This window comes from Ammospiza caudacuta, chromosome 3 (assembly GCF_027887145.1).
Source record: "Ammospiza caudacuta isolate bAmmCau1 chromosome 3, bAmmCau1.pri, whole genome shotgun sequence".
In the NCBI taxonomy this organism is placed as follows: Eukaryota; Metazoa; Chordata; class Aves; order Passeriformes; family Passerellidae; genus Ammospiza; species Ammospiza caudacuta.
Genome location: NC_080595.1, coordinates 114,425,043 through 114,441,258, shown reverse-complemented (window position 1 = coordinate 114,441,258; position 16,216 = coordinate 114,425,043). Strand labels below are relative to the sequence as shown.

The following is a 16,216-nucleotide window of genomic DNA, read 5'->3' as shown; positions in this document are numbered from 1 at the left end:
TGATTAAAAAAATGCATCTTCAATTATATACTACTACTACTACTACTACTACTACTGCTACTACTACTACTACTATTTATTATTATTACTATTATTATTACTATTATTTTCTTTCTCCTTTTCTTGGTTTGGGCTGCTACTGTGCAGAAAGTCACAAAGTCCTTTTACTGTCTGTTGGCTTATTGTTTTCACTGTGGTTTTTAGTCCAATTTCACTGTGAATGCTCCAGAGACAGGGTTTATTATTCCTTCTGGGAATCCTATCAGGGTGAGATTTCTGAATCAAATCAATCAACTTTGTTTACCTACTATTTTTCCATTTCCCCCACTTCTTCAGCATCTTTCTTATTGTCTTAACTTTTCACCCCATTGTGCTCATGCTTATATTTTAGTTGAAAATTAAAACTTGTCTGGATATTTTTTTTCTATTGAGTTCATTTCTAAATTAAAGGGAAGTTTATTTCTTGCTAAAGGGAAGTAGGGGCAAGTAGTTTTTTTTGTTTTCAAAAAAGTTTCCTGATTTGAGAAATCTTAGAAAAAATAGAAGGAAAAAAATGTGAGGTTTGAATAATATAAATTAACTTATGTCAGAACTTCTGCAAACTTTTTTCCACATTTCAGTTCAGAAAAATATTTAATTTTAAAGTATTAATGGAATTTGCAAGAAAGTCTCAGAAAATTTAAATGTTTCCACCAGAAAAGGACTATTTTGAGGATTCCTGAAATAATACATATTGATCATTACAATTATTAATAATAAAAGTATATATAAATTTTAGCTATGTGCAAATGCTCAAGGTTAAGACATTTGTCCCAGGATGGGGACAAAACTACTGAAGTAATTCCTGGTTTAAGTGCACATTGACTCTCTCCTATTTTTCTTACTAATTTTATAGAATCACAGAATAGTTTGGGTTTGAAAGGACTTTAAGTCTCATCTCATTCCACCCCCTGCCACAGACAAGGGCACCTTCCACCATCCCAGGTTGCTCCAAGTCCCACTCAACCTCACCTTGGACACTTCCAGGGTTGGGGCAGCCACCTGGACAATGTTTTTCAGTGGTTTAAATAATATTTTCTTTATGTAGTTTGTACTACAGCCTATCCTTTATCTGCTTATAATGGCAAAAGTATATTCCTTAAAAGAGTTGTAAGTTTTGCCATTAACAATTCTTGTGTCAAGCTACATTCCTGAATTCCATTTAATAATTCACTCCTTTTCTTGCATTTTCTTTAAACATTGCAATTTGGTTAAGAGAGTTTCAGAATGTGCTTGCATAGGGATAGAAAGGAACTGGTTCTTCTGTTCTTCTTGCAAGCAAAATGTATTTACTTTTTGCAAAAAAAAAACCCAAAAACCTGTGAAAATCACTCAAATGTCCTTGTATTGACTTGAATGTTTGGGAAATTGTGTCCATGCCCTGCATCCAGCTGACCACCACCCCCTTCTGCCTTTAAAACTGTTGGTTATTTCAAAGATGCAGTTTTTTCTTGCAGCTTTAAAAAGTACTTTGCAGTACTTTTCAGCCCAGTCCACTGAATTATTGTACAGGACAAGATCAATTCTCAAAGTATTGCTATCAAAAGCAAGCACAGATCCCCAAGGCTGGCTTTTGATTATTGATACAGCAGAGGAAAAAGTTTATTTAAATATAAAAAATAAAAATTTGCTTTTAAAAGGGTTCAGTAACTTGCAAAGGCTTTTCTCCCCCTATTTTTTAGTATTGTTGTTTCTAATGTGGTTGATTCCTTTACCACTGTAACCCCAAACAAGGGCACCAAAACAAACAGGTTTCTTCTAAATGCAGGTCAGAGCAAGGCTTTGTTTGCAGAGTGAGCTGCTGCATCCAGCAGGGGAGTTTTAAATCTTCAGGCTCATCAAACCACTCTGATCATCACCCTCCCAACAAAGCTCTGAGTCCTGGCTTTCAAAATGGGTCAGTTTTGGGAGAGCTTTGGGCCAAGGAGGTGCTGCACTCCCTCTACTCCTCTCTCATGAGACCCCACCTGGAACAGGGTCCAGCTTTGGGCTCCCCAGCGCAGGAAGGACATGGAGAGGTTGGGGTGAGTCCCGAGGAAGCAGGATGATGATGATGATGATGATGATGATGATGATGATGATGATGATGATGATGATGATGATGATGAGAGGGATGGAGCAGCTCTGCTGTGAGGAAAGGCTGGGAAAATTTGGATTGCTCAGCCTGGAGAAGATGAGGCTGTAGGACGAACTTAGAACACCTTTCAATGCCTAAAGGGTCTCCATGAGATTTGGAGAGGGACTTTGGACAAGGGCTTGGAGCGACAGGGGAATGGTTTCAGACTGACAGAAGGAAGATTTTTGAGAGTTATTAGGAAGGAATTGTTCTGTGTGAGGGTGGTCAGGCCCTAGCACAGAGTGCCCAGAGAAGCTGTGGCTGCCCCTGGATCCCTGGAAGTGTCCAAGGCCAGGCTGGGTGGGAGGTGGGAGGTGGAAGGTGTCTCTGCCCATGGTAGGGGGATGGAATTGGATGGTCTTTAAAATCCTTCCAGTTTAAACCATTATGGGGTTCTGATCCCAGAGACACTTTACCTGTTAAAATCCTGTTATATGGGATTTTCAGGAATCTGAAGGCCTCTTAAAATCCTGATCCTGCCTATCTGATCCTCTGTTTTGTTGAGTAAATCACTCTGTGAACTCTGCCCTTTCTTATCTGTTCAGAAAAGCTGTGTAATTTCTGTTTTGCTAGTTGTTGTGTTGCTGTAACTCCTCTTCTTTCTCCTCACCTTCCTACATCTTGCCTGTGTGAATCTGATGGTGGGCTGGGGAGGAGAGGAACAAGTAGCAATGGCCAAGAGTCACAGAATTAGGTTGGAAAAGACCTCTGGGATCATCAAGTCCAACCATTAACCCTGTGCCACACTTTGCTCACCATTAAACCATATGTTGAATCCTATATCTCCCCACAATGAAACACTACCAAAATCAGCAACTGTCAGCAGCAAAACCAAGGGAAAAAATGTTTCTCTCCCACCATGTTTTCTATTTCTTCTTCCCCCCGTGCAAGGGGAGGCTTTAGAGCAAATGTCTGCTGGTATAACTGGCACATATATCAAATCTCCTTAGTCTGGGCTGTTAAGTAAGTTTAATTAATTTACTAAGTTAATGTTCCAATGTTAGCAACAAAGCATCATTGCAATCAGCTGGGTAGCAGGAATTGGAACCCCTAAATGAGCTCATTTTTTCACAGTTGGAATTAGGGACCAGTTAGCCAGTTTTGTGGTTTTTCCAATTTCTCCCCTTGCCCTAGGGGAGTTGCAAGTTATTCATTCCCCATTGCTAAGTGTGAGTAAGATGGGGAGGGGGAGACACAAACCAACCCTACTCCTTGTAGGAGTCCATCTTTGCTCCCAACACTGCTGATTCCCTCCCTGTTGTCTGCACTTATCTGCCTGCCTTGGTCCTAGACTGGCATTTGTTCCCGTTTGTGATGGTTTGGGGAAGGAGAAAAGCATCACTGAGAGATATTTACTGCGTGTGTTTTCATCCTGAGTGTGTGCAGATAAAGGGGGGAAAAACAAATAAACAATAAAAGAATGGAAACAAAATTACCGAAATTTGCAAAGTTTGACAAATGGTGGCCAGGAGTTGCCACAAGCTAATGGCTTTCAATGATTAATAAGAGTAAAAATAATTGCATTTCATTAAGATTGATGACACCCCATTTAACCTCCCTTCTCGTTTCAGCCCTAAAGTGGAAAGAGATGAAGTTCTCATCTATAATAGCTCCTGTAACATTACCATGGAAACTGAGGCAGAGATGGAGTGTGAGGGAGCTAATCAGCCAATTACTGCCAAGATTACTGAGATATGGAAAAACTGGGGCCAGAACACTCAGGTATAATCAAATCTTTTTTACAGACTGATTCAAACAGCTTAAAATTAAATTTGTAATATTGTGTACATTTAAAGGGGGGCAAGAAAAAAAACAATTTAGGCTGAGCAGCAGCAATATATAATATTAAATGCTTTCCAACTTTGAATAGCAGTTCTAATGCAGCACAGCTGAATTAATGATTAACTATGGCTAATCATGTATTTTATGAGACATAAATGAGCTTTACCTTATTTTCTGAGCAATCTATGTATTTTTTAACACTCTCTTCTTTTTTTTTTTAATATAAATTAAATTTTCTTATAAAAGTGTTATTTTCTGTTGAGCAGAAATTTTAGCCATGAGGTACAGTTCCAGCTCTCTGGCAGAGACTTAGCATTCAGTGCAGCCTTGGTTATATTTGATTTTTGCTGCTTTTCAGTAGCTGAAGGAAAATGGGACAGTGTTCCCAGTGCTATCTGTGGGTATTGCAAGAAAAGAAGGTACATGAGTTCATGACCAAAAACTATAATCCTGGACCAGCATAAATTTTAAGACTTGATAGGTAAAAATGTCATTGCTAATCTGAAATGTCCTGTTAGAGTCCTCACAGTTTTGCAGAGAGGGTATTTAGCCACCTGTAAGAGGAAATTTAGAGGGGTTGGATATTTGTTGAACACTAATTATCCCTTCTTCATTCTCCTTTCCTAAAGGAGAAGCTCCTGAGATGTGGTGGTGATCTCCTGAATACAGGAACATGTGGGTGGGGATAGTTACACACCTGACTTAGTAAAAAAATAAAATTAAATAAACTTTTCAAACAGTCTCTTAGCACAGTTTAGGAAAATGAAGTTCATTTGCTTAGCATCAATGTTAAAGCTACCACAGTAATTTTAAACTCTATCTGCAAAGGGATTTCCTGTGTTTAAGGACTTTAAATTTAACTTGCCATCTCAAAAAGTAGCTGCATTGTCCTGGCAGAGTAATTTTCGTGCATTTCTAGTGTTGAATTCTGTATTTAGTTTTGTATATCTGATCTATTTGGGAGTCTCTGAATACTTGGAAATATACCTAACATGAATATTGCTATTGGAGTGGAGTATCCTAAATTACAATTCCTTGTTTCTGTTAAGCCTCTCCTTGGTTTGTGAAGGAATGTCAGATGTAGAATGTTATCTATTAAGGTTCATTTGCTCATCAGCCTTGTTAGTTATAGATAGTTATGTTGGCTAAGGAGAAATACAGCCCTCAAAAATTGCTGGTTGGTGACTGCAGGATTGAAGGGAAGTGCCCAGGCAAGTAAAAGATCAAGTGGTAACTCCTCCTTACATTCCTGTTTTCCTTCCCAAATGGGATAAGGGCATCCCTAGAGCCCCAGAGCCTGGGCTGCAGCACAGAGGGATGTTCTCCTCTGCTGTCTGTGATCTGGGCAGTGTCACAGCTCCTGCAGCCTCACTAATAGCAGGATGACAGCTTGTCCTGTGACTCAGGTGGGAGCAAGAAGAGGAAGAAGCTGTGAGGTTTGCTCCTGCTGTGGTTTTTCTGCTCAGAGTAGGGAAAACCAAAGAAGTCCTAAGTGTCCAGAATGAACAAATTCATTCAGAGCAGGATGAAAACAGCAGCACTTTAGATCTGGGATTTGCTGCTGCTTAATGAACCCAGTGGGCATTCAGAATCATTTTATCCCTCTTCCCAAAACTGGCTTGGGTGAGCAGAGGTGGATGGGTGGGGAGTTCAGATAAATGGCTTCAATTTTGGTCCCTTCCTGGCTGACAGCATCCCGTGAAGATTTACGAGCTGGTGCAGCGCATGCATGCTTCACTGTGGAGGTTTAAATCATGTCATGTGAACTGGCCTTACCTTTCCAGTGGAAAAAATGGTCCCCAGGTTCAGCACTAAGCAGTGAAATGCATTAATAGCACCACGTGCCTTAGGATAATGGTGCTATTAGCAGGCAGCACAACTCTGTGTACAAGTAATGGGGCTGCATCTCTTTATAATAACATCTGGCACTTCTCTTGCATGCTCATGCAAGGATCTCAAAACATTCCATAAAAAAGGGGCCTGATCCTGTTCTCAGCACAGCTACACTGCTCAGTGGTTTGTTTTCTGACTCCTCTGCTGCCAGTTGAAGGATGCCCAGGCGGGCCAAGAATCAAGCCCAGTTCTTGGGTGCTGTGGGAGGGTTGTTCAGAGGTGATTTGATGATGATGGTAGAGCAGGATTAGCTTCAGGATGGCATTGGAAGTGAAAATGTAGAAAGGCTGACAGAGGCTGATGACATGGAATGGATGGGTACTGGCAACAAGAGAGAACAGCCTTGGTTGACAGCACAAAATAATAAATAGATAAATAAATAAACAAACAAATAAATAAAAATGTAAAATATTGGTTCTGGGAACTTGAGCCTGAGAGGTACAAATAGTAACATCACCAAACCTGCCAGAGTTCAAGCAACATTTAGACAACATTGTTAGGCACCGGTTAGGGGTCTTAGGGCTGCTCTCTGCAGAACCAGGAGCTGGCCTTGATGATCTTTGTGGGTTTCTTGAAATTCAGGATATTCTGTGATATGCTTACTATTCTATGACACAGTTTTTAGGGAATATTTTCATCAGTTCTATTATTTAAACAGCTGCATTTTCTGGTAGGCGCTGCAAAATCCATCACTTAATTGTTGTACTTTAAACTCTGGTCTCTGAGCTGTTGCTTGCATGAATCATAGAATCCTCAAACCAGGAAAAAACCACCAGAAACATCAGGTGCATGGTTACAGTCAAGGATGTGCTCAGATCTGAATCTAGAGGACACCCAGAATTTCATGGGGTTTCAAGGTGCTACCTGGAGATCTGTGATTTTTGCTGCAGACTTCATGAAATTTCAGTTCAATTTGGATTTTTCCTGATGTCTGGTCTGTGTCCCACCACCCCCCGAGAATAATTTTTATGATTTTCATTAGAAACTGATTTAAGCTCTTGCCTCACTTTGTGTTTGAAGTGTTTTGCCCTGTATGATTTAATTAGGTCACAAGAAATAAGCAGCAGGCCTCTGCCCCACTGTTGCATTCAGCATCATTAGTGTTTGCAACTTGCTCTGTTATTATCTAAGAAGAGTTGCACAATTATTTTTATTTCAGTATATAATGCAATTTAGCCTACTGAAAAGAGAGGGAGGGCAAAAAAAAAGAGCCCCAGCACTGATTGTATATCCCACAGGACTTAATTAGTTCACAGCTTCAAGAATGCACTGGATAATGGGAAGACATGAATTAAATAATAAAAGGGAAAAGAAAAGTTCTAATGCTCACTCAGTACCTGTCCACTTCCACCTTGGCTGCATAATGAGACGTCAGCTCTGGTGACACTGATGAGATGTGCAAAACACCCCAAAAAACACAAGGAGAGGATGCTCATGGGAGGGTTTGACCAGGCTGGGATGGCTCTGAACCCATTATGCTTAGTGAGCCTTCCCATTATTATTCCAGATCGCTGGACCAGACCTAATCATGATGCAAACATGCTGCTGGAGCAGCTCTTCCCTGCTCCCACTCCCCCTCCTCTGCTGGCCCACATGGCTGATGGAATATTTGGCAGAGGGCCGATGATTCCATGTATTTAGTCAGCCCTAGGGAAGCTGAGCTGGTATCCCAGTGAATTCCCTGCAACCCAGCCCTAAAGGGATCCCTGTTGGTGGGTAGGGGGTTAATAAAAAATAATTTGCCAGATAAAAATGCCATCCTGGATTACGGCTCTGCCTGGGTGTGCTGTGCTGCCTTGAGTTTGTTTTTAACAGGTCTTGAGACTTAAGGGGTGGCTTAGAGTATTGAGGATCTGTGAATTCTTAGCCTGGTGACTGATACAGGGGTAATTGTTTTGTTCACTTCTAATGAAAGAAAAATATAAACCCCCACAATGGCTGTGTCTCAGTTATGTACAGCCACCTCAAATATCCTTCTGTTCAACTTCCACTTAATATAATCAGGACTAGATCTTCAAATCCTTTGGATTCCTCTGCAGGTCTTAGAATCATTCCTTTCCTTCTTTTTTAGCCTTTTTTCCCCTACTTACCATCTCTCTTGGTGCCCAAGTATTTGGAGGTGAAGGAAGCAATGGAATGGTTTCAACTGGTGGAGATATTTGGTGATTTACAAAGGTGGCAAAACCCAGGCAGATTTCAGGGGCCATGGAAGGATCTCTGCAGCCCAGGGCACTCAGGGCATAAAGGATTGTTACTCACAGCAGGACTGATGCAAGGTCACAGATTGGTTTGGGTTGAAAGGGACATTTAAAAATCAATTCATTCCAACCCACTGCCATGGACAGGGACAGTTCTTGGGCATGTTCTCCATCTGTGAGGGTTACAAGTGATGGGAAGTGACTCTTCTTTTTTCCTCTCATTTTTGAGCTGTCGTCGTGTTGTGTGGATGTCTGATGGGTGAATTTTTGGGGGTGAAGGGCTCATACTTGGCAGTCCATGAGGAAAACCACCACAGCAGGCTGAGGGTAGTTAGGCAGGGCAGGGATCTTAGAGTCACAGAAAGGTTTGGGTTGGAACGGATCTTAAAAACATCATCTAGTCCCAGTTCCCCATGGACAGAGACATCTTCCACTAAACCAGACTGCTCCAAGCCCCATCCAGCCTGGCCTTGAACGCTGCCAGGAATGGGGAAGGAAAAGAGCAGATTCCAGTTTGATATGGAATTTATTTGGAGTGGGCTAATAAAACAGCTGTTCTGTTTTATTCTCTTCTCCCCTTGAAGAAGAACTGCGATGCAATGGATATTTAATTCCTGTGTATCCATTTAGAGAGTACAAACCCAGAACACTTTATCTTGCCATGGGGATCACAACTTGCTGAGGTTTGGGAATAGTTTCATTGGATTTATTAGCAAGTATCCTGATAGAACCTGACTTTATGTTGTCTCGGGCTGTGAGTAGAGTTCTTGGGTCCTTTGCAACCAGCCAAAAATAGCCATGTCACACAGGATGGGATATCAGAAGTAGGACTAGTTTAAACTCTTTTACAATATTTTGTGTATTTTTTCATAAATATCCACTTTTAACAGCCTAGCAAGCCCACCCTTGCATCTCCAAATTCCCTGTTTTCTTAACTTGATATCTTGGTCACAGTATTATTCTCAGATGGAGGTGAGGAGTGCAATAAAACCCACCAGACCCTCACAGAAAAGAAGTGGAACAGTGCATTAAAAAAAAAAAAAACAAAAAAACACCCCAAAAAAACCAACAATAAAAAACCCAAAAAACTAATAAAAACCAAGCCACAAAACCAGTCTTGGGGTGTGGAGGCTGCTGGAGCAGAGAGGTACCATCTGCAAGGTTGTTAAGTTGTAGGGAACCAAGATGGGCGCCCCAGTAACCACAGGCAATGTGAAGAGATAAATGGTTGACCCGAGCCCGTGTCAGGCAAGGATTGATGCCACTATCAGCCCCAGTGACTTTGCAATGATTTTTTAAAAAATCTCTGATAGACTGTGTTATCTAGTTACTGGCATGAGGGCAATGGCCTGGAGGCAGCAGGGAGGAGGGGGGAGGAAGAAGGAAAGGAGGAGAGAGAGAGAGAAAGGGAAAAAAAAAAGGTCATTCCAGGAGGACAATCTCTGTTGGACTAAATGAGAAAATAAGGGCCTTGCTCTGGAAGGGGAGGTAAATAAATAAATAAATAATAGGAAAAAGGGGCTCCTAGGAAAGGATAAGCAAAATTGCTTCTCTTTGGTTTTTTTTTGGGTTTTTTTTTGTTTGTTTTTTTGTTTTGTTTTTTTTTTTTTTTTTTTTTGTTTTTTTTTTTTTTTAATTCTTTCTTAGTTTCTTTTTTTGTTTTTTTTTAATGGGTTCAGCCTTGGGCTGCAATGGGAAATTTAGGAGTTGGGCTTGTGGTGTGGTTTTATTTTCCTTTAACTTTTTGCTTCCCGATTTGAGGTTTAACTGTTTCCTCTCCTGCTGTCAGATGAAAAATGAGATTTCTTTTTTTTTTTTCCCCACATTGTGAAAAGCCTCTTCTTTTTATTTTCAATCCCACCATCTTTCTAATGTCTCTGAGGAGATTACTTCCTGGATGGTAAGTGGCTTTCCAGGAACACTCTTCTCCCCACCACTCACAGAGCTGCACTGAGAGGTGCATTGGAACCTATCCCCAGGATATCCTAGTGTGGAATTCCATAATGCCCAGGATTGGACACCAGTCTCTGGAATCCCAAGCACCTCAAAGCTTTTTCATATGCATTTAAACAAATCTGTGTGAAATCAGAATTGAACACCTCATAGTTTAATGAGAGCTGTTTTCCTTTTCCTGCTTCCATTTCTCCCTGCTCCCAAGCTTTAATAGAAACAGATTTGGAGTGAAAAGCACGATTTTGGAAGTAGTGCTGCAGGGAACAGAAAGCAAATCTTTCCCTTCCTGTGCAAAAGGAAGGCTCCAATACATGTCAGGAGGGTGTGGGGAATCTCCTGAGTGACTGTGGCCGTGTGTCCTCTCCTCTTGCTCCCAGCTGCTTGCACAGAGTGTTACTGCCACTTTTCTATTTAATTATGACAAAAAACTAATTGACTCCTTTGGCAATTCAGCATTTTGGAGGGGGAAGGATTGTCTGTGTTTGGAACCATGTCTTGGTCTTGGATTTGGTCTCACAGAATGGTTAGGGTTGGAAAGGTCCTTAAAGATGTAGATCCTTCCACCAGACTGGGTGTCTCAAAGCCCTGTTCAAGCTGGCTTTGTCTCCTTGGGGGAAGGGAGTGGGGATTTTGGATGCCTGGGACTGTGCTTGGGCTCTGGGTGAAATTGGAGGAAGCCTCGTGCTTTCTCCAGCTGCCCATCCTGAATTTAATAGGAAAAGGGATGAGCAACCTAGAAACATGCCTAGCCCAGGCTTGTTCTGCATTGGAGCATGGCTTAACAGACCTCAAGGTCTTGTGTTGTAGTTGAGAAGGAGACAATACAAAGCAACACATTCCATTTTCAGAAGGCTTCAAACTGATTTTATTATAGCATGCATGCTTTTCATACATTCTTACAAAACTCATAAGTTTTCACTTTACTCATTGATCATGAAAGACAAAGTGCTCATTGGAATAGGCAGTTGCAGGTTTCTCTTCTTTATCCTTCTTTCTTTCTTGGTTTCTATGTCAACAACCTTGATAGAAAATTTTCAGGGGTAAACATGGATTCTCTTATCAAACTTCTCTCTGGCTCACAGAAGTCACTGTAAAACCTCTTCCACAGTCTTGTCCCTCATGTGGTGTGATGTGGGATAAAGATGAGGCCTTTCAGGCTTTTGTGTCACTAACAGAGGACTCTGTCACCCTCTGACTGTGCCCTCCCCCCAGTCCCACCCAGAGTGGCACTGTGGCCTGGATGCTCCACACGGTGTTTTCTGTGTACCAGAGCCATTGGCTGACCTACAGCCCCTTCCCAAATATTCCCGGGGTCTGGCTCAGCACCCAACAAGGACTGGGGGAACCTCTACTGAATTTTGAGAGATTTCAGTGGCATAGTCTTGGCCAGAGTGGGATCATTGAATGGGTTCTTGCTGTGGTTGGGCCTTGGATGTAGCTCCAAAGTTCTGAGTCTGGTGCCTGGCCTGTCCTCTGCCCATGAGGGCCAGATCAGGGGTCCCACCCCATCCACAAGAAGTGAGAAGAAGCCTTGGATAAAGTGTGTGGGAAGGGAACACAGTTATTATTTACTTTGAAAAAAAAATCAATCCTGAGAATAACAAAAGCCTGAACATTTGATCTTTTAGCAAACCGTTGGTAGTGATGGAGATAAAATCATCTTGCATCATGATTTCTTCTGTGCACTGAGTTTAGAGTGAGGAATAGAGAAAGGACAAATAGTATTTGTTGTTCAGGGATTTTTTTAAAGATTTTTTTTAATGGTTTTGTTACTGTTGGTGCTATCATAACATTTAGCATAGACTAAAATATGAACTAGGTGTACATCTAGAGGAAAAAACAAATATAAAGTAGGGAGATTTCAGTTCAGAGAGCATTTATTAATAACTTAAAAAAATTGCTGTAGCAGGAGGGAAAAACAGAGCTCTTTGCCATGATGAATCTACTAGAGGCTTCCCCCTCTTAACCCTCTCTAAGGAAAGGGTTAATTTGCTGTGGTTGCCAGTAAAAGCAAGCTGTTTGCGTGATGAGCCTCTAATAGCCGGGTGATAGACTGGCTTAACAACTGCTCTCTAAATGCTGGGTACCACCCCCTGATTAGCAGCTCCCTAAGTGGAAGCCCCTCGTGTCCAATCTGTCCTGGTGAATTGCTGCAGAGCAAAGGATTTCATTAAGGGATTGCGAGGGCACCTCCTAAAAATCAGCAAATAATTACGCTGGGGAGGAGAGGAGGGGACTGGGAGCTCTGTGGTCCCCGTGAAGAAAAGCAGACTGCCAGGGCAGGGGAGCATCAGGTGAAGTGGGTGCTATAAACACTTATGCTGGGTCTTCTCAATAAAGCTCAGTTTAGCCCCTGTCTATGACTTAAACAAAATATTCCTGGTCAGCTCCCTGGGTGGTGGAGGGCTGGGAGCTGTTAGCTCATATTCAGTTAAATTTCAAATGTCAGAGCTCGTTAGTGGTGATTTTAGCCAAAGACAGTTTGTGAGGAGCTGGGTAAATTTGAACTTCCTCGAATAAAATTGAGGAAAGAGATTGCTGTTTTGCTTATTGGTTTATTTTCCTGCTTTCACACATCTTCTCTGGGTCTGGGATTCTGATCAAGGGTCAGGCTCAGCTTCACCCCCTCAGGGGTCACTGTGCTCTCTCTTTCACACACACTCTGTTGCTCTTTCATTCTCAAATTCATCTTTATTTGCAGTTTTTCCTCCTTCCTTCACCTGTGTTTGGTGAGTAGAAGATGCATTTTTTGCTTTCAGTGTTGAAGGGAGCTTTTCCCTGAGATCACCAGTAAACCCAGGAAGGCAGCAGATTTAGGTAAGATATTTGGGAGAAATCCTTCTCTGTGAGGGTGAGGAGACCGTGGCACAGGTTCTTAGGGAAGCTTTGGCTACCCCATCCCTGGAAATGTTCAACACCAGATTGAATGGGGCTTGGAGCAACCTAGTCTAGTCAAAGGTGTCCTTTCCTCTGGCAGAGAGTTAGATCTAAATGGTCTTTAAGGCCCTTTCTTGCCCAAACCAGTCTGTGATTGCATGATTCTCTGGAAGGAATTGGTTCAGAAGAAATTGAGCAGTCAGTGTTGTTCTGCAGTGACTTTTTGGGAGCCCTGTGAGTCAGGGCATGGAGCCACTGAGCTAAAAGTGTGGCTTCAAGGCTGAAATGGCCAGACAGTGCTGCAGAAATTGATTTTTTTTCCATGCTGAAAGGACTGTAGATGCTGGACCCAAGCCAGTGCTCAATTTTAGATCTGGAGGAGGGAGTTTCTGGGTTGTCAGGTACATGAGGATTTAAATACAGATACCATGGGTAACAATTCTGGGTGGGTTTCTCCAGATGGTGATAACTAGCATTTCCACTTTTACGTACATCCTCTCTTGTGTGTGTACACTGGGATGGCATCCAACTCCCCAAAACAAAATTCACCCTTGGAATATTACTCAGCACACATCTGCATCCTTTAGCATTTGTATGAATTCAGATACTGGAGTAAGGATGAGCCAGCAGGGATCCTTGGGTGGAAGGACCCTGGGTTTCATATCCTGCCAAATGATTCACAGGCAGACAAGGGTGTGTGTGGGAGGCAGAGAGTGAAGGCCATGGAGTGTATTATTGCAGGGCATCTGTATTCCCAACAAAGATGAGCTGTTACAGCCCTGTTACAGACAGAGGGATGTTTTTACAGCTCAAACAGCAGCAGTTTGTGCTTTCAACTCAAAGGCTGCGCAGTTCAGAGGGCAATGTGTTGGTAGGGAGGTTCTCTCTCATGATAGGCTCTTATCTTGTCTGATTTGAATTAAGTTTGGGCTAAAACCTCCTGAAATGACAAGAGCAGTTACTGTCCCATGACGTGTGTGATGCTCTCTTCAGTGGAGGAGTTCTCATTCAGGCCAACTGGTTCAAAGTGCACTGAATTAACTTCAGCTGCCTTCTGGATTCTGTTGTGAGGCTGTCTGCACCCCTGAAATTGTCTTTCACATGCCACTGTAAGCTCAAACTACTGAAAAAAATTAAAGAGATGGAAGTACTGTTCCATCAAGAATAAGTTCTAATTTTAGCTACAAAAAATAAATGTATTAAAGTGAACATATCTGCTGCAGACATGTTCTCATTTCGAAGCCGTCTTGTGGTGGGAATGTTCTCCCCTGTTTGTGCAGCTCCTTGTGCAGTAGGGAGGGGGGCTTTATCTGGATTTATCAGAGTTAAAGAGATACCCCTGACTTCAGGAAAATGGCATGGGTGTTGCCAGTGTTCTAAATGCCACTCAGTGCTCAGATTCCCATTAGTAACTGGCAAATTGAGCTTGGAGTGACAGGGCAAAGGTGGCCTTTGCTGGGGTGTGACATTGTCCTTGCCCCCATAACCTGGTGATACCCTGCTACTTCTGTGACCTATTCTGTACCAGTCCCATCTTCACCTTTTTACCTTTGTGGCAGCTAAGTGTTTTTGATGATGACAATAAAGATACCACAAAGCACTTTTATTCTTGGTTGCCCCATCTGGGGCTGCGCGTTTGATCCGAAGGGCCGGCGTTCCAGTCAGATTGTGCTATCAGATGGAGCTGGCTCTATTTCCTGCATTACTCTTCCTGGCTGTACCACATTATGCAATTATGTTTGCATTTAAACCTGAGCACTTACCTGTAATGATGCTGTGGCTCAGTACACGATACATTAGGGCAGCAGATAATGCACACAGATAGGCTGAGGGCAGCATGTTGTTGATGTGCTAAAGCTAAGCAGGACACCAAGTTTGAAAGAGGGCTCTGAAAGCTTGCAGCCTGGGGAGGAGCTGCTCCAAAAGCTCACATTGCTGAAATAGCAGCTGTGCAGGGTGAGATTCTCCACCTGAGGGGCAGGTGTGGGGTTATTTCCGTTTCAAAGTCAGACACCAGCACTGTTGGTTGTCACTATAGGACACGAAACAACGCGGCGTGCACACACAGCACTGCTCTCAGGGTGAAGAGAAGGGAAATTTGTTTTCTGACTCTAACATTTATAGTTTTTTAAAAGTGAGAGTGGATTGGAGGGTGAAAGTGCCACCTCTCCAATGATACTGGACAAACTAACAGTTTATTGAATTTCTCTTCTTTTATAAAAGAATGCAAAACAATGAGTTATTTACAGAAAGTGTGTGAGAAAGTTTGCTACAAGAATGTAAACGTCAGAAGGCTTAGAAAATCTTAAAAAATCAGGGCAACAGTTGGTCGCTGCCACAACTTTTGCAGGAGCAGGAAAGCCTTGGTGGCTGCTGAGAGTCCCAAATCTTGCATCCCTGTAGCATTGTGTGAGAGGAAATGATTATTTTGAGATTTAAAGGAAGCTTAGAGGAAGGCTGGAGATGAACTTTTCACAAGGACATGGAGTAATAGGACAAGGGGTAATTGCCTTAAGCTGAAAGTCTTTTAGATTAAATATTGTGAAAAAATTCTTTGCTAAAGGGTGGGGAGGCCCTGGCACAGGTTTCCCAGAGTATCTGTTGCTGCTCAATCCCTGGCAGTGTCCAAGGCCAGGCTGGACAGGGTTTGGAGCAACCTGGGAGGTGGAAGGTGTCCCTGCCCATGGCAAGGGGTGGAACAGGATGAGCTTTAAGGACCCTTCCAATTCAAACCTTTCCAGTTTTATGATGAACCTTTGAGAAGTAACCATGTCTCTGCTGCTGGCCAAGCCCTTTGTACCTCATTGCACCTGCAGTCATCCCTGTGATGCAGTGAATTATAATAATATATAATATAAGATAATTATGAATGCTGCTGCTCTGCATTGGATCCTAGCCTAGGTAGATGGTCATGCCCAGTAATAATCAATGGCCCTGACTGACGAGATGTGGATGCAGTTAAGGCAGAATCTACATTTGTCCTTGGATTTTGTGGTTTTGCTGTCTGGTTGCTGTATTTTCTGCATAGGACAGACCAAGCTGTAGCCTAAACACAGTTTGCTCTCTTCCAAACACTTCAGTCTATGCCTGGTAAATCACTCTGAACCCCCTGTAAGCAAACCAATGGGGATGGTTTGTGTATAAACTCACCTGTATTCCCAATACTTCCATGGGAGCTGTGGGAAACTCCAAGGCTGGATCCCACACCAGTGCTCTGACCTTCACAGCTGACTCTAAAACACAAGGAGTTCCACCTCAAATTGAGGAAGGGCTTCTTTACACTGAGGGTATCAGAGCACTGGAACAGCTGCTCAGGGAGGGTGTGGAGTTCCCTCTCTGGAGACATCCCAAACCCACC

At 42.5% G+C, this 16,216-nt stretch overlaps 1 protein-coding gene across 1 annotated transcript in view; it reads left to right on the top strand.

The window, feature by feature from the left end:
- Positions 1-16,216, top strand: part of PKHD1 (PKHD1 ciliary IPT domain containing fibrocystin/polyductin) — a 239,029-nt gene that overhangs the window by 52,707 nt on the left and 170,106 nt on the right. Inside the window, exon 34 of the mRNA XM_058801804.1 lies at positions 3,727-3,877. Within this exon, the coding sequence (XP_058657787.1) occupies positions 3,727-3,877 (151 nt within the window). The remainder of the gene's footprint in view (positions 1-3,726; positions 3,878-16,216) is intronic.